Below are 19555 nucleotides of genomic sequence, written 5' to 3' on the forward strand. Positions count from 1 at the left end.
CTAGCTTCAGGTGTTTTAATTACAGCAGGTCCAATACCCCTCCACAGAGAGAGAGAATTTTAGTCTAGTAAGAGGTTTTCACATGTACCCATTCAGATGGAGACGTTTATTCTCAGCGAGGTAAGGCAAGTTCAGGACCTAATATAAGAGATATGCCGTAACGGGGCTACCAGGTACACATAAAATTGGCCATTTTTATGCGCTAAAAGCTCTCATTTTTCATATTTCTAGTGCAGTAATGCAGTTCAAATTTCGTTTTTCCAGTTTGTATGTTCTAGCGCTGCAGTGTGCTGCCTTATTTACTTAACTATATACGAGTTGGCGACTCTAGGTTCAGCACCTGTTCACACTGAGTCTATGGTTGGATGTGCCGGAAAGGTTTTTGAAATGTATTCTTTAGCCTTCTGATCGTGCACTCCGCCTCCTAGCCACAGGTGTTTTAATTACAGCAGGTCCAATACCCCTCCACAGAGAGAGAGAATTTTAGTCTAGTAAGAGGTTTTCACATGTACCCATTCAGACGGAGACGTTTATTCTCAGCGAGGTAAGGCAAGTTTAGGACCTGGTATAAGAGAGATGCCGTAACGGGGCTACCAGGTACACATAAAATTGGCCATTTTTATGCGCTAAAAGCTCTCATTTTTCATATTTCTAGTGCAGTAATGCAGTTCAAATTTCGTTTTTCAAGTTTGTATGTTCTAGCGCTGCAGTGTGCTGCCTTATTTACTTAACTATATACGAGTTGGCGACTCTAGTTTCAGCACCTGTTCACACTGAGTCTATGTTTGGACGTGCCAGTCAGGTTTTTGAAATGTATTATTTAGCCTTCTGATCGTGCACTCTGCCTCCTAGCTTCAGGTGTTTTAATTACAGCAGGTCCAATACCCCTCCACAGAGAGAGAGAATTTTAGTCTAGTAAGAGGTTTTCACATGTACCCATTCAGATTGAGACGTTTATTCTCAGCGAGGTAAGGCAAGTTTAGGACCTGGTATAAGAGAGATGCCGTAACGGGGCTAACAGGTACACATAAAATTGGCCATTTTTATGCGCTAAAAGCTCTCATTTTTCATATTTCTAGTGCAGTAATGCAGTTCAAATTTCATTTTTCAAGTTTGTATGTTCTAGTGCTGCAGTGTGCTGCCTTAGTTACTTAACTATATACGAGTTGGCGACTCTAGGTTCAGCACCTGTTCACACTGAGTCTATGTTTGGATGTGCCGGTCAGGTTTTTGAAATGTATTCTTTAGCCTTCTGATCGTGCACTCCGCCTCCTAGCTTCAGGTGTTTTAATTACAGCAAGTCCAATACCGCTCCACAGAGAGAGAGAATTTTAGTGTAGTAAGAGGTTTTCACATGTACCCATTCAGAAGGAGACGTTTATTCTCAGCGAGGTAAGGCAAGTTTAGGACCTGATATAAGAGAGATGCCGTAACGGGGCTACCAGGTACACATAAAATTGGCCATTTTTATGCGCTAAAAGCTCTCATTTTTCATATTTCTAGTGCCTTAATGCAGTTCAAATTTCGTTTTTCAAGTTTGTATGTTCTAGCGCTGCAGTGTGCTGCCTTATTTACTTAACTATATACGAGTTGGCGACTCTAGGTTCAGCACCTGTTCACACTGAATCTATGTTTGGATGTGCCGGTCAGGTTTTTGAAATAGAGTAGTAATGTAGTTTTGAAAAAAAAACATGTGGTTCAAAGATTATAAAGATACAGATCTCATTTTGTTTTCAGTCATTATAAGGCATTTCAGTTTTCTTCTATGTAGGATCAGTTTTTACAAAATCTGCTCTTGCTGCTGAAGAAATGCAGATACCTCTAAGTAATGCCCTAGACCCACAATGCTGAAACATTACTTTAACATAGTGCATACATTAACGATAGATAGTAAAACATTATTCTTCCGAAACAATTTACAATTTACTGAACATAGGAAATATATCCTCAATCATAATTGTACTTATAGCATGGTATGTACATGTTTGCGAGAGCTAGGGGAGTTGACATATCTGGAAAATTCTCATTCATGGGGATTCCTTTAGAAGAAACAGTCACAATTCAATCTTTGTAATGTAGACAAGTGGAAATAAATTGCCTCATCCTCAATTTACACTTGGCAATTTCATGCTTGTCCCAACATGCTCCTTGTAATGTAACACAAGTATCAGTTTACTTGATGATGAGTGGGTATACCCTTCAATGCAATCCATTTCTCAGGAAAAGAATTATTTTTGAAGCCAGTTGAGCTGTGGGCTCAAAGCTTCACTGTAAGCCATTAGCAGTAACAGTAAATTAAATGTTTTCTGTTTCTACCCAAAACACTGTACGCAGTACAAGTATATCCATACCTATATATATTTTTCGAGATTTAATATATGTATATTATAAAATTTTCATTCTATTGTGGTAGATTGGCTCACTCGGCTGCACATAGAGGTAGACACAGGAATGCTGTCTCTTCAACCCATTACTTGCCAAATTAAAATTTTTACAAGTACGGATTTTTCAGAAAAGGGCGTCCCAATATTCAATTAAAAATGACGATGACATGATTTCCTATTTTGAAAACATTCATTTTACAAACACAACACAAAAATTTGACCTAATTATAAAAACTATAAAATCTTAGTTGATAGAAGCTAAATATTAGGCGTCCCAAAAAAAGGACATTGGTAGATAATGGGTTAAATTTTCCACTAGTTTATTAATGTACTGCAAAATCGAGAGCAGAGTTAACAAAATACACATGGCCTTTCTGACCTAATGAGTAGAGATGGGCGGACAGCTGGATGTTAGGGTCCGGCGGGTTTGGCCGAACAGTTACAAAAAGTTCGGGATTGGCTACCAGAACAGTACTCGGACACAAACCCAGACCACATTTGCTTGAATGTGGGGCCCACACATCCAGTGTTTGCCACGCTGTCATGTGTATGACAGCGCAGAAAATACCACTTCTGATCGGCGGTGAAATCAACCCTACCGGTCAGAAAGCCATGGTTCCCATGCTGTCGAAAGACAGCATGAGCGCTCAGCTGTGATCTGAGGTATAAAGTTTACCTCCGATCACTGGTGTCAGCTGATGGGACTACCACTCCCATCATCCGACACCTGCTGCCTCTAACAGCAAGAGCAGGAGTGGCTGATGGGTGTATTTATTAGATGACTCTTGCACTGTAAATAATTTTTTAAAAATGGCATGGGTTGACCTGTAGTTTTGATAACCAGTCAGGCAAAACTCACATCTGAGGGCTCCAACCCTCAGCTGTCAGCTTCAAAAAGGCTGGTTATCAAGAATAGAGGGGTCCCCACACTGTATTTTTTAATTATTTAAATAAATAATTTAAAAAAAGGAGTGGGCTTTCCCTCCATTTTTGACAACCTGCTTTGCTAAAGCAGACTGCTGGGGCTGGTATTCTCAAATTAAAAATAGCAGCCCGCAGCTGCCCAGAAAAGGCACATTTATTAGACGTGCCAAATTTGGCACTTTGCATGGCCCTCCCCACTTGCTCTGTAGCAGTGGCAAGCGGGGGTTCATATTTGTGGGGTTGATGTCACCTTTGTATTGTCAGGTGACATCAAGCCCACTTCTTAGTAATGGAGAGGCATCTATAAGACACCTATCCAGACCATTACTAATCCTATAGTTGTATTGTAAATAAAGACACAGCCAGAATAAAGTATTTTATTCCTGATGAAGTCCATTTTCGGTGTCCGTGCCCGAAGAGTAGGTGTTCAGTACTGATAAAGAACTTTACTGTTCGGGTTTGCCCATCTTGTTGTCTCTAGTAATGAGAAAACAAGACAAAACATATGGCACAGTCCTTGTTGCTGTGGCTTCGGGAAACAAACATAAAAAGTTTTTGCTTTCCTGATCACGAAAATACAGCTCTGGAGCTCTGATCTCCAAGCATACCCCATGCTGAATGAGCAAGAAGGCTGTGTATTTTCCTACTGGACTCTACCCTGGGGTGGAGATATGGTGAACAGCCTCCCATCCACTCTACAGCTGTTCACTAAACCAAGCTCTTAATATCGCAGATTAGCCCCTCTCAGCACTTACTGTGCTGGGGCATTTTCCTAGGTTCATGTCACTAAAGCTAACAACCTCAATGACACATCTCCCCTCCAGGACTTTGCCAGTGACTGTGTCACAGTATGTGTACTCGACTAGAAAAAAGTTTTGCCGGACCAATGGCCACATAAGTGGCTTGTGGCGATCAGATTGGATTTGTGCAAACCGCCTCCTACCTGCCAGCATCCCCAATGCTTCTTCTGTTCAGTATGTCTGGTGTGAAGTCACATGTGCATCACGTCACAAGGTTGACATTGCAGTGGGCCTTCATAACAGAAGTGGCTTCTGGAATGATACAGAGGGTACCCATCTGGTGGCCACAAACTACTGACATGGCTGCTAGACCATGGTCATGCAAGTCCTCTCTAACATATATATGTTTTCTTTAGGGGTTGACACAGACATAAGAGGGCCCGTGTGCAAGAACAGTAGATGGGCACCTGTTTATGTCTGTAGCTGAAGCGGCTTGCTGCTTTGGAGTTGAAAATGGGTCCCCATACCTTTTGGCAACCTATGCAACTGAACCTGTGCTGTAGTTGTCTTAAACCACATCACTGAAAACTTGTCTAGCTCATGAAACATAAAGTAAAAAGTGCATATGATAGTGCTGGTTAGCCTGCCTAGCTTACAGTCCAGCTTCTTAGTCCTTTAGCAAAGGCACTCAATCCAGGAAATCTGCACACCTCCATACACACAGTCTTCTGTAAAACAAACAGGTCTCATATTACAAAGTGAAGCACACCCAGGGGTGGAGATATGGTGAGCAGCCATCTCTCCAATTCTTCAGCTGCTCACAATCGGCCATGGCCGATTAGCCTAGGTTCACATTGCGTTAGTGCAGTCCGTTCAACGCATATGTTAAATGGACTGCATTATTGCAAGTGCCTAAAAAGATTGCGTTATGCGATCGCACTAGCGCAGATGCTCTATCTGCGCTAGCGGTGACGGACCCTGAAACTCACGTCCAAGGGTCCGTCACAGAATGACGGCATATCGCTAGCGCATGCTGATTATGACATGCGTTGGTGATACGCTTGATAATAGGGGTTAATGGCAGCGTTAACGGACTGCGGTACACCGCGTTATGCCGCGGTGTAATGCAGTCCGTCTAACGGACTACCATAATGCAGTGTGACCCCAGCCTTAATAAAGAGAACCTGTCACCAGAAATAATGCTATTCACCTGCAAATTTTAATCTGCAGTTTAAGGTTAAGTTCACACTGGGTGTTTTTTGCTCTGTTTTTTTCTGCAGCAAAATCTGAGCGCTTGGCAGGAAAGAAGCAGTGGCAAAAATGCAATTTTTGGTGCTGGTTTTTTTCGTTCAACTCAGTGGGTGAAAAACACTGAAAAAATGCTAAAAGTGATATGCTCTGTCCAGAAAACCACATAAAGCACAAAAAACTGAGGACAAAAATGTGTGCATGAGATTTCTGAAATCTCATAGGCTTTTCTGGTACTGTAAAAAGCAGCTGAAAAATAGCAATAAAAAAGCAGCAAAAAACCCCAGTGCGAACTCACCCTAAGGCCAGCGTCACACTGGCGTATTGCATCCAATGCGAGATCATCGAATGCGATATGCTAATGACACTCGGCTCTTGCTCGCAGCAGAGCAGGAGCCGAGTGTCATGAGTCTGTGCTCCGATTCTCTCGCACAGGGAGGATCGGAGCACAGCTGCGGAGGAGGCAGAGAAATGAATTTCTCCATCTCCTCCATTGCTGGGGTCCGCTTATAACGCACATCACTCGGATGATATCCGAGTGGTGTGCGTTGTCTCACTCGCACCCATAGGCTTATATTGGTGTGAGTGAGCCGAGAGTTTTCGCAAAAAGGAGGAAAATGGCCGACAAAAAGTCAGCTGGTGGGAGCTGCCCCATAGCTTAACATTGGTCCGAGTGCAATGAGATTTTTTATCGCATTGCACTCGGCCGTTTAAAACGCCAGTGTGACACCGGCCTAATAGTGATAATATGCTGCCCAGTGCCTTCATGTAGCTGAAGGCAGTGGGGAGAAAATTAACTTTATTCTCTCTGCCAGCATTAGGTTTCAGCCATGAAGGTTGGGGCGCGGGTTCAATCATTGCTCTGAGAGTCGGTGCATATATCATATACTGTATATATTGCATATATTGTACACGGTTGTAAACTCGATACTTAGCTAGAAATCCCCAATCACATCCCAATAGTTTACAGTCAGTCTCATGATGTACATTTGCAGCGTGTTCGGCACAAAAGCTAGAAGTATTGATATCGGGGGTAGTTTTTGGGGATTCTGAAGTCGGCTTTACTTTTTGTGTTCCTGTCAATCACTTCCAAGCTAATCTATTGGCTTTCACTGCACTCCCCATACAGAACTACCTACCGCTTGATCTTTTTACTGTATTTCTAAAAATCTAGTTTATACAGTATTTTATATGGTTACTAAGAAATGGCAGTGTTGGCAGATATTCCATTTGAACCATGTTTAGATTAATAATAATAATCTTTATTTTTATATAGTGCTAACATATTCCGCAGCGCTTTACATTTTGCACACATTATCATCATTGTCCCAGATGGGGCTCACAATCTAAATTCCCTATTAGTATGCCTTTGGAATGTGTGAGGAAACCGGAGTACCCGGAGGAAACCCACACAAACACGGAGAGAACATACAAACTCTTTGCATTGTAAGTTCATGCAGGTAGACCATCCCTCCGACTACAACACTAAAGTGCCCTGGTACTCTAATATTGTTTGTGATTATTATTACTAGATATGTAAAATGACCAAATCATCAGTCATTACTTTACGCTTTATTAAACATTTTAATGCAAAGTGTTTATTTCTTGATATCCATCTATATATCACGGTATATGGACGCCTTGCTTTGCATGGCTTGTCCTGTGTATATAAGTAATGGGGCATCCAGGCTTGCAGATCAGTGATATATCAGGAAAACACTATGGAAATAGTTCTTGATTGTATCCTACATGCCGTACTCTGTACCTGCAGGGGTACAGGGCAGGCAATAAGGAGTTAACAATGGTAGTACTACAAAGCCTGGAGCTGCACAGCCCCCTGCAGGCACTGATTGGATGGGGGGCACTGTCAGTCAGCAGAAGCCGGCTGGCCACACTGAGAGCTGCAGCACTGACACATGGGGACAGGGCAGGCAGCAGTGATACAGAGGAGTGCTGGCTGCAGGCACATCAAGGCTGGGCATGCTTCACACCTCACTGGATCCTCCTAATAAATAGGACCTAGCATCTGGCTATGCACAGAATATCCCAATAGCAGAGCCTGGGAGCTGTTGGCACAGGTAGTTGGTGCTTGGATGGCTCCTGCTGCTGCTGAGCACTACCTCTGCTACTTGTAGTGAATTGATGAGGCTGCCTGGTGACTGACTGACAGCACTGGAGATGGGGATGAGAGGTGGCATATGTTCCCTGCTGCTTGCACTTGCTTTATGGAAGGTGAGTCCCAGGCATTTTCCTTTCCGCTTGCCCCAGAGCCAGCTGGCTCACTGAATAATAATGCATTGTTTTCTTTCCCATGATGGTCCTCTGACGCACACCTAGGATGCACCTGTATATGCTGCCCATGGGACGTCTCTGATGGACGGGAACCTTACTTCTGCGCTGCACAACTATATGCTGGCATTTACAGACCATGCTGGTGAGTAGCAGCTACCATCCATTCATTCACATTATGCCTTTTAATCATTTTCATTTAGTACTCTCCAAAGTATATAACAAAAATCTATTAAAAGGCTCCGAAAACATAGATGTAATGGCATATAGGTCCTATTATATCTATACTATATCCTATATATCCTATATACTATATCCATACGAGGCAGGGCTAAGAAATCAGCCTGGAAATGCCTGGGCAGTGTGATAGTATGCAAGACACGCCCCTAATGCACTTTCAGGCTACTTTGCATGTGGCTTCAAAGCTGGATTTCTGGGCACTGGCACATCGGATCACTACAGGATAGGAGTCATTTTTATGGGTTTGGTACGACCTGTACACCCGTACCACTTGTTCCAGTAATAAACGTCTCCTGACCAGTTCCCCTTAACCATCGATACACTTTTTAAATTTAAATGATAACAATGAGTATCAAAGCTTCCCATCCCAAAACATCTTTCCATTGTTTCAGTACCATGGATGTATTCTCCATCACAAGACACATTGCCAGGACCCTTGTTCTGCCTGTAGCCCATCTCAGGAGACGTGTTTGCTATGTAGATACATTACCCCTGGGCACCGGCTGGCCAGATCTCTAGATTTCCGCAGGCAGCTGTCATTTATACCAGTAGGTGGCCACGATGAAAGTAAGGGAATTCTTCTGAAGAAAATACTTCGCACTTTTCTAAATATGACTTGTCAATTATTTGAGGACAGTCTGGGGTTTGCGACTTCTTGATTGACTCCTGACACTAGTTGCTCTAGTAACATTCTGGGAATTCTGCCAAGGCGACATTTATTTTAGCTCATTGATGTATCTGTCTGTCATGTGTCTGCACTTCTGAAGATCTCACACAGGATTTGATTTGTTGCTGACAATATTCTGAAGAAATTGGTTTTAAGTGAAAATTTGTCTCCTATCCTGTTGGTATGTCGTGGTCTACTGTGCCATATTCCTCCTATATGAAAAATACTCATCAAGGAAATCCCCTAAATGAAGAAATTTGCCAAATAAATACCGTATGTTCAAGGTGCCCCTGAGTGAGTTGTATATTTTTAGAAAAATTCAGTAAATATTACGGCAAATTATGTTTTTTGCCAAGTTTATATTTGGCATAAAACGATTTAGGCACAGACAATTGATTTTAATAAATGAGAATAGCCCAAATGTACTGTGTAGTTTTATGCATAAGAAAACACTAGAGGGCGCTCACTGAACTAGAATTTGCACCTATTCTGCTTAGTGCGGTATCTTTTAAGGCTACTTTGGGCTCATCATCACTTTTGCCTTGCTAAGGATGAAATATAGACCGCAACTAGGGTCAGATCCTACAAAGAATACAAATATAATAGAAAGCAAATAGATTTCCTCCATATTAGATTTGATGTTGTATAGAAAAATAATTTTGCTCTCCATTTAATGGAAGCGAAAGAACCTATTACTCCAATTAATAGGAATAAACTAGATAATGAGCCAGATGGTTTATTTAGCTAATGTGGTGGGCTGTATGGAGTTAATAACTGATTAATTATCAGATCATGCTGATAAGCTAAATAGACAGTGTACGTTATCTGATTTCTTCTAATGGCCTCTACGAACCAAAAGTTAGATTACATTTTGTGTGTTAATAATTTACCAGGTGATTCATTACAAATTTCATGTCATTTATCACATTTTTATCAGGATTCATGACCTAAAATCACTCTCTCATCTCAAGATGAAGGTTTCTGCCACTGATCTAGTTGGTATGATTCCTATTTAATAAGTAACTTTTACTTCACGACGGCTGCACTTTGGTTATCTGGTCGATTTATAGAGGTAGCTGTGGATATGTTTTAGGTTTAATATGTCTGCGATCATTTTGTATAAACTATGTGCAGCAGATAGAGGTGGCAATTAAAGATGATCAGTTCTATTGGAATTTGAATTTACCTGGTTTGCCAAATTTTTCATAAAGCTGGATTTACATCAAATAAATTTGCCATGAATTACTGGTAAAAGATGCGTATAACACTCTGAGGTCTCCTAGGACTGTACCCAATCCCTTCAGTCTCTTTAGCGCCAATACAGCCTTAGTAATGTCAAAGTGATCTCACTATAGCAATGGATGGTGACCCAGTTGTAACCAACAGCCCATTTAATAACACAGTACACTGACACTTTTAATTTTTTATTTGTTTTGTTATAGAACTGTTTAAAAATCATCTAATCATTTATGATCAAACACTGTTCAGTGCAGTACACCGAACCAAACGGACTGCTCACTACTACTCTCAGAACTCAACTGAGGGCCACATGTTCCTTGTTGTGCCATAGCATCTTCAGCTCTCCATAGTACACATGTTGTGATATGGCGAAGCTCTAGCCCATTCCTTAGTGTAATTAATTGTTTGATTAAGATGCAATTGCCTGAGATGAGGAATCCTTCCTTCAGCTAAGTCTGCTCATCGGAGCAATATTCTATCCCTTTTAATTATGCCTCCGGACCTGAAATAAGGACCCTCTCCTCCTCTTTGTCTTTGCTAGGCCCTCTGCTTGAGATCCGATATCTTGTTGCCTCTTAATCCTTGCTTCCTTTTAGAGCGTACTTTCTGATATACAGCGGTCTCCCTCTTCATACACACACCTTTTCTATAAGCAAGTCTGCAAGAAGCAAACCAGGGTCTGTTACTTCTCAATGTCTATCCCCATCTAATTGATCAACAGGAGGCTGCATCTGCTTGTGCCCACATAACTCCTCCCAGCCTGTGTTTGTCCCAATAATTAACCCCGATTCACTGTTGCTAGACACAAAATAGATGAAACATTTTAACCATTGTATTATTAGGAGATCTTCAGTGTGAGGGAGTATAGGTAGCTTCTCTGCTCTTTTACACTGGAGGCAAATGAAGGCAATTGTGGACTGTTAGGCTGGTGCATGTACCAAAAGTAAAATTTGGCAACAGGCTGCGGTATTAGTATGGTTGTTACATTGGTGTAGCAAAGCAAGTGTGCACAAACAGACATAAACAGTTAAATATATGCATTGAAAAAAAATTCAATACAATTCAGCTCCCTTTCCAAAACTGTATTCTTGTGGCACAGTGGCACGTACAAATGTAAAAATTAGCTAGTAAAACAGATTTTTTTTAAATGTTTGTGAAAGGCATACTTTGTGATGTAGAAAGTTGCAATTAAATATCTACTTTTTAGACAATTTTCTTTGTATTTTTTAAAAAAATGAATCCATCACAAAACAAAATTGAATAAGAAATACAAAAACTCAATACCACCACTCGTGACAGCAAACATTTAATCTAACACTGATTTCAGCTTTTGTCCTGGCTTGCTTCAGCTTTAGTGCTTTAAAAGGATTGTCTAGATTAGAGCTACACGTTTGCAGTCACTCTGACTGCAGACTTGTCAGTCTTCCCATCGCGCACACTGCATGCTGTGAGGATTATCTGGTGCTGTTAATGGCAAAACGTACAAAGAAAGAATATAAGCAACCTAGGGAAAAATAATCAATTGTGTAACATATAATCCCTTAAAACATCAATTTATTTATATATATATTAAAAACCAATTCCCAGTGGAGAACAATCATAAATAAACAACAGGATCCAGATGTGCACCTAACCTGTCAAATAGCCCTGCACTTAGCTACTATCCCTACCTACCAGTGGAGGTTGGCACCCTAATAGATCGATTTGGCGCCCCCACTCAACGCCGGCTGACCCAGACTCACCCTGATAAATATCTAGCGAGCTACAGGTGGGAAAACAATAAGCTATTGAAAGAAATGAAGGAAGGGCTGGAGAGATAAACTAAGGTGCACAAAAAAATAAACAAATAAATAACCCCAGTATTGGTATAGCATACAGTAACAAAGCTACTTATGTGTGCTGCATACAAGCCATGGTACCATCACATAAGAGCTATACTCATAGTGTGCCGGCTAAGAAAAAAAAAACTGAAATAAACAAATATAGCCAGCACTCAAGAGGTTACAGACTACAACAAAAATAATACTGATAACTGGGGTAGGTAAAATATCCTCAGAATAGCCTGATATGGTGTATGTCAGCAGACTGTTAATAACAGACCCTTTTTACACAGCCTGAGATAGTATGTGCCAATAGTATCATGGTAGATGATAGATGGTGTGACATAGCAATCATATGTAGCTGACATGAAAAACAATAATATTGTCACACAGCACAATAGAAAAAATCTATTCCATGTCTAAGCACCAGACTGAAGACAGATCAATATATCAGCAATGCACAGCCTCAGCATATTGGTGTACATGATATACAGGACAGCTAGAGAAGGACATAGGCCAAATCAACTTAGCTGCCAGGTAATCGCCCCGACGCGTTTCCCCGCAAGACGGTTCCTCAGGAGGCAGAGATATCAGGAGGCATATGTAATGGATGCAGGCGCCATGATGCTTGGGCAGGCCTGAGTAAATCCCACAGGGGGAGGGATTTTATAGTAAAAGATGAGATCCACCGGCCAGTAATGACTCGCCAGTGGAGACCCACCCCCAATTGACAAAACAACACCGGGTACAGATAATCCGATCCATAAATTGGATCGATAATTTAAGAATTGTCCATAAGAGCATGTGGTTCCCTCACCCACGGCTAACCGGATCATAATGTAACTAAACAGTACATACCATGTCTAATCTATATGGCATCCTCCATATCGGCGTGAGGATACACGTGGCGCGATGGGGGCCGCCATAGTAAGGACTCACCGTGCGAAGCCCGCATGCGCAGACCGCGCGCATAAGGAAGCGCCGGCACCAAAGTGGAACGCACGCTTGGAGTGCACAACGGCGGAAGTGCGCATCCATCAGATGAATGAGTGGAGTCGCACCTGCGCAGTGACATAGCCAGAGGGCGCCTGCGCAATGAAATGAGACAGGCAAGGCAGCACAATGCGCACGCGTATGGGACCAACAGTGCCTGCAACCTGAATAAATATATACATAAATTGGGGTATAACAAAAAAGGCCACCATATAATGGCAGAAAATATTTGATATAAACAGTCACGGGTAACATATGCGCCTCCTGCCAATTTAGAAAGAAGGCACGGTAGATTGCTAAAAGGCCAAAAGAGCCCCAGAAGTAAAAATCTAATATATAAACAGCCGCCAAAACACATAGAGTAACCATATAATCACATGCAGCGGCACGATTAGCATTCTATCCAGCATCATATGTTAAACACACCTAAAGATAAACGGAGGACCGTATTGTTGCAGTAATAGGGTTAAATATAGATGTCCATATAGAACTAGTATGAAAGAAACATAGAAAAAATACATAAATAGATAAAGGGAGTTGAACAATAATAAAGATATAGTATAGGGTCAAAATTGACTACTGCATCAAAAACAGTATGCAGTGTATATGGCGGTTCCGACTACGGTTCCCAATATCTTCATTTGCTAAAAACACAGTGCAAGAAAAGGACTAGACAGAATAACAGAGATGCATACTTTATAGGAAACAGGTAAACGTAAGGGATTCATTTAGGCCTCTCGGGGAGACTGACTGCATGCGAAAAATCCACTCCGCTTCCCGTTTTAGGAGGGCCTTGTCAAAATCTCCACCTCTAATCCTAGGTTGTAGGAGTTCTATCATACAAAAGGTAATCCCATCCAGGTTCCCTCCATGTACTAGGTTGACATGGCGAGCAACTGGAGTGTCCCTCCTATGCCTGATGTCCCCCAGATGTTCTCCAAATCTAGTTCTAAGTTCCCTAGTAGTCTTTCCAATATAATCTAGGGGGCAGGGGCAAGTGATCTTATATACAACTCCAGTGGACTTACAATTGCCAAAGTCCCTAATATCAAAAGTTCTACCAGTAGCAGCACTGGTAAACTGTTTTGTTTGCTTGGCATATTGGCATTTGGAGCAATTACCACACCTAAAGAAACCCAGAGGTTTTCTCTCTAGCCATGTTCCTGTGCCCTGTGGTTTTTGATAGAGGCTATGCACTAGCCTATCCCCAATTGACCTCCCTCTCCTGTAAGTGATACTGGGTGTAGATGGAACAACATCCTTCAGGTATGGATCCGCTCGAAGTATCCCCCAGTGTCTTCTCATGATTTGAAATATTCTTTCAGATTGACTATCAAATGTCCCTATGAGTCTAACGGGGTCAGGAGATATTCTAGAAGTCTCCCTCGTTCTCAACAGCAAGGATCTATCCCTTACTGTATGCTATACCAATACTGGGGTTATTTATTTGTTTATTTTTTTGTGCACCTTAGTTTATCTCTCCAGCCCTTCCTTCATTTCTTTCAATAGCTTATTGTTTTCCCACCTGTAGCTCGCTAGATATTTATCAGGGTGAGTCTGGGTCAGCCGGCGTTGAGTGGGGGCGCCAAATCGATCTATTAGGGTGCCAACCTCCACTGGTAGGTAGGGATAGTAGCTAAGTGCAGGGCTATTTGACATGTTAGGTGCACATCTGGATCCTGTTGTTTATTTATGATTGTTCTCCACTGGGAATTGGTTTTTAATATATATATAAATAAATTGATGTTTTAAGGGACTGCTGTTAATGGCAGTCATATGACCGCAAGTATTCGATATGTATACTCCCAAACACATTTCAACTGCATGGTTTTCGTCCTCCCTCAATGCAAGTTTAAGCTCATCTAGTGTGTGCGATGTGAGGATTCACAAGTTTGCAGTCACATATATTGATTGTAGACTTTTAACTTTTCACTATCCAAAAATCACCATAAAATGGTTATGGATTTCCCTGCCTAGGATTTTGAAAAGGCCATGATAATCCAACATGATTGGCTATGCTATGACATGTGAAGTGATGGCTGTGTAAGGGTAGGACAGGGTGGTAGCCGTGGCTGAGGTAAAAGTCTCTTGCACACCCTGACCTCCCCTCACATATACTTCAGATATATGCCTCACATATACCTGCAGCTCCTTTTCTCTCGGGGCTTCCTATAACGATCTGCACACTTTCCTCAGACGAAGCAGAATAAACAGAGTCACAGTCCCATTGAACGCTTGAACAATGAACTTTACTAGAAACAGGCACATAGTGGTTCTCTTCAGCATTGATGAGTCGCCTGCCTGGGCCGTGGGGTACTCGGTCCGGTACTCAAAGGGTGATGTCACGGTGGCGGCGATCCGGTCTGTGGCCCTAGGCGCCCAAGTTAAAGAGATTGTCCTTAAAGGGGTTGTAATAAAGTTTGTGTTCGTGACGCCACCTGTGGCATTCGGTCAATGGGGACCGATGCTGTTTAAAGGGGTCCTCTGGGGTGATGTTTTGGCAGCTAAGATGATATAACTTCCTACAGGTGAAGTTGGGTCCCCAGGGCTCCTGGTGTATAGATGGTGATGGTGAGTGGTGCAATAAAGAACGGAGGACACAGGTTTGCAGTCTCTTTACCTGGTTTACTGGAGACTTCAGGTATCCACAGCCCAGGGCACCAGATCACAGGTACAAGCAGAGTCCGGCCAGCTTGGAAGCAAGTTCGGAGTTGGAGATGAAAGCCTTCCTACCAGTGCTTTGGTGTAGTCCCTCGCTGCCTGTGTCTTCTATCAAGGTCCTCACAGTTATTTCTGTCCTCAATAAAGATGGGACACTAACCCGTATGACAGGTGGCTCGAGGCTGTTTACAGGGTCTCTATCATGGCCCGGGCTCTAGGCGCCACTCTGTCTCCTGGGTATTAGGGTGGACAGGTTACATGTAGTCCAGCTGTCCTGCCGGTTTCTGCTGTGCCTCCTAGAGTCCAACACAACCTCGGTCTTCTGGCTCCCGGTGTTGGGCTCTGCAGGGAAGTAGCTCAATCGCAGCTGCCCTTCCAGTTGTCACTCTCCTGTGCTTCGCTCTCCTGTATGCTCACTACAAATCTGTTCTTTTCTTCTGTATATCTCTATCCAGGAGCTGCAGCACCTCTGGCTGCATGGCCCCTCACACGTCTCTCTACCTCAGATTGTTCCTGTCTGCTGTCTGGCACCAACTAACTGTCTTTCCCTCCAGACCAGAATATATACACAGTACAGACCAAAAGTTTGGACACACCTTCTTATTTCAAGATTTTTTTGTATATTCATGACTATGAAAATTGTACATTAACACTGAAAGCATCAGAACTATGAATTAACACATGTGGAATTATATACTTAACAAAAAGTGTGAAACAGCTGAAATTATGTCTTATATTCTAGGTTTTTCAAAGTAGCCACCTTTTGCTTTGATGACTGCTTTGCACACTCTTGACATTCTCTTGATGAGCTTCAAGAGGTAGTCACCGGGAATGGTTTTCACTTCACAGGTGTGCCCTGTTAGGTTTAATAAGTGGGATTTCTTGCCTTATAAATGGGGTCGGCACCATCAGTTTTGTTGTGCAGAAGTCTGGTGGATACACAGCTGATAGTCCTACTGAATAGACTGCTAGAATTTGTATTATGGCAAATAAAGGTCAGTCAGTCTGAAAAATTTGGAAAACTTTGAAAGTGTCCCCATGTCATGTGCAAAAACCATTAAGAGTTACAAAGGAACTGGCTCACATGAGGACCACCCCAGGAAAGGAAGACCGAGAGTCACCTCTGCTTCTGCAGATAAGTTTATCAGAGTCACCAGCCTCAGAAATCGCAGGTTAACAGCAGCTCAGATTAGAGACCAGGTCAATGCCACAAAGAGTTCTAGCAGCAGACACATCTCTACAACAACTGTTAAAAGGAGACTTTGTGCAGCAGGCCTTCATGCTAAAATAGCTGCTAGGAAACCACTGCTAAGGACAGGCACCAAGCAGAAGAGACTTGTTTGGGCTAAAGAACACAAGGAATGGACATTAGACCAGTGGAAATCTGTGCTTTGGTCCGATGAGTCCAAATTTTAGATCTTTGGTTCCAACCACCGTGTCTTTGTGCGACGCAGAAAAGGTGAACGGATGGACTCTACATGCCTGGTTTCCACTGTGAAGCATGGAGGAGGAGGTGTGATGGTGTGGGGGTGCTTTGCTGGTGACACTGTTGGGGATTTATTCAAAATTGAAAGCATACTGAACCAGCATGGCTACCACAGCATTTTGCAGTGGCATGCTATTCCATCCGGTTTGCATTTAGTTGGACCATCATTTATTTTTCAACAGGACAATGACCCCAAACACACCTCCAGGCTGTGTAAGGGCTATTTGATCAAGAAGGAGAGTGATGGGGTGCTACGCCAGATGACCTGGCCTCAACAGTCACCAGACCTGAACCCAATCGAGATGGTTTGGGGTGAGCTGGACCGCAGAGTGAAGGCAAAAGGGCCAACAAGTGCTAAGCATCTCTGGGAACTCCTTCAAGATTGTTGGAAGACCATTCCCGGTGACTAACCTTTGAAGCTCATCAAGAGAATGCCAAGACTGTGCAAAGCAGTCATCAAAGCAAAAGGTGGCTACTTTGAAGAACCTAGAATATAAGACATAATTTCAGTTGTTTCACACTTTTTTGTTAAGTACATGTGTTAATTCATAGTTTTGATGCCTTCAGTGTGAATATACAATTTTCATAGTCATGAAAATACAGAAAAATCTTTAAATGAGAAGGTGTGTCCAAGGTTTGGTCTGTACTTTATATATAGGGGAGCCACCCATAAGCTGGATCAGAGCTCCCCCTTCTGGCCTGGATTGTGAACATGGTGTATGCTTGTGATTACCTGATAAAAGAGATCTTCCTTCGCTTCCAAGCGTAACTCCACTCTCCCCGTGAGGAAAGCAATGCCACTGTAACAACCAGGACCCTGGGTTCTTATACTGACAGCAGGCTTTACAATACACAATTCCTTCTCTGTCCCTGTCTTCTCTCTTTCCTTGTCAGCAATTACCTCAGTCTTTGCATTACACAGCTTCTCTTCTTTCTCTGTCTTTCCTTTATCTTACTAAGCCCGCTTCTGGAACGGATCATGCCTATTGGTCCTCCAGCATCCTCTGTGCCCAGTCTTACTTTAGTAGGGATTCCTCTAAACCATTTTGCCCTGGTCGTGAGTACATCCATCCGCTTAGCAAGCTGCCACATTCTGAGTGACCTATCCGTACTGCTTAGTTCTTTTCTAGCACCTACAGCCGCAGTCCCACTTATACAGTGCTGTCAGTGACCCTTTCAATTCCTTCCTTCTTTCTCTCATTGCCTTCCTGGCCCTGATGCTCCTGACTGGATCTTGGGCTGCTGCAGAGCTGACTACCCTGACAGGGCTCTCCGGCCCAACTGATTAAAATTTCCAGATGTTTCCCAAATTAACTGCAGTTAGCTCCTCCCACTTAACTATTTACAAGCTGAATAACTCTGCACCCCCATCTAGTGACCAAACTAGGGTCCTACACTTTCGCTACAACTATAACAGTAAATGTACAACATGGACCCTTAGGGTATGTGCACACGTTGCAGATTAGACTGGAATTTTCTGTGCAGATTCTGAATTTCTTGGCAGAAAACACAGGTCAGAATCTGCGCCTTTTTTGGTATGTGCACATGTTGCAGATTTTTGTGCAGATTTCTTCCTTTTTTTTACCCTTGCAGATTGCTATTATGGAATGGGTGCAGAAATGCAGCAGATCTGCACAAAGAAGTGACATGGTCCTTTTTTGAACCTGCTGTGTTTTCCGTGCAGATTTTTCCACACCATAAGCACAGCATTTTTTTTTTGCCATTGATTTACATTATACTAATATAAATCACTTGCAGATCTGCAGCGTTTCTGCGCGGAAAAAAAACTGCAGATCTGCAGGAAATCTGCAACGTGTACACATACCCTTACAAAGACATTACAAGGAATATTTATGGACAGCTTCTTGTATCTCTGACAGCTGCATGGCACATTGCTCTGCACATGTAGTCATGTGAGCCTTTTTTGACTGATTCAGTCTTCTGCATTGCAATTTGTGCAAATCAAGTATCACATTGTTCAGATTTGCCAAGACCTGTGAATTTCATAACATTTTACTTGAATTTGATTTGCAACGAATCCAGGCAATCCTCTCCAGTGCATACACCAAATTTTTTAAGAAGTTGTTCACTTAGGCTGGTTTCACATTTGCGTTTTATTTTTTGCGTTTTTGCGCAAAAAAACGCAATTTTTTTCCCTATACTTAACATTAAAAATGCTTTTTTTGCATACATTTTGACGCGTTTTTGCAACGCATGCGTTTTTTCTCTGCATGCGCTGTGTTGCAGAAATGCTACATGTAGTAATTTTAGCGGCGTTTTTTTGCAGCAAAAAAAACCTATTTATGTCTATGTAAACGTATGCGTTTTTAAGCACATGCTTTTGCATGCGTTTTTAAACGCATGCGATTTTATAGAAAACAACAAGAATACACACTGAAAAGCCACCCCCCAACCCTAACCCTAAGGGATCCTAACCCTAACCCTAACCCTAAGGGTTAGGGTTAGGATCCATAGGGTTAGGGTTAGGGTTAGGATCCCTAGGGTTAGGGTTAGGGTCCCTAGGGTTAGGGTTAGGATCCTTAGGTTAGGGTTAGGGTCCCTAGGGTTAGGGTTAGGGTCCCTAGGGTTAGGGTTAGGATCCCTAGGGTTAGGGTTAGGATCCCTAGGGTTAGGGCTAGGGTTAGGGTTAGAGTTTGGGTTAGGGTTAGGGTTAGATTTTGTGTTTTAGGGTTAGGGTTAGAGTTTGTGTTTTTGGGTTAGGGTTAGGGTTAGAGTTTGGGTTAGGGTTAGAGTTTGTGTTAGAGTTTGTGTTAGAGTTTGTGTTAGAGTTTGTGTTATGGTTAGGGTTAGAGTTTGTGTTACAGTTTGTGTTAGAGTTTGTGTTAGGGTTAGGGTTAGGGTTA

The 19555-nt window shown here is 42.4% G+C and overlaps 1 protein-coding gene across 1 annotated transcript in view; it reads left to right on the forward strand.

Moving 5' to 3' along the window:
- The first annotated feature begins 7204 nt into the window (after positions 1 to 7204).
- Positions 7205 to 19555, forward strand: part of ADAMTS16 (ADAM metallopeptidase with thrombospondin type 1 motif 16) — a 325150-nt gene continuing 312799 nt past the window's right edge. Inside the window, exons 1-2 of the mRNA XM_069730514.1 lie at positions 7205 to 7528; positions 7634 to 7730. Coding sequence (XP_069586615.1) covers positions 7475 to 7528; positions 7634 to 7730 — 151 coding nt within the window. The 5' untranslated portion in view covers positions 7205 to 7474. The remainder of the gene's footprint in view (positions 7529 to 7633; positions 7731 to 19555) is intronic.

This window comes from Ranitomeya imitator, chromosome 6, assembly GCF_032444005.1.
Source record: "Ranitomeya imitator isolate aRanImi1 chromosome 6, aRanImi1.pri, whole genome shotgun sequence".
Lineage (NCBI taxonomy): Eukaryota > Metazoa > Chordata > Amphibia > Anura > Dendrobatidae > Ranitomeya > Ranitomeya imitator.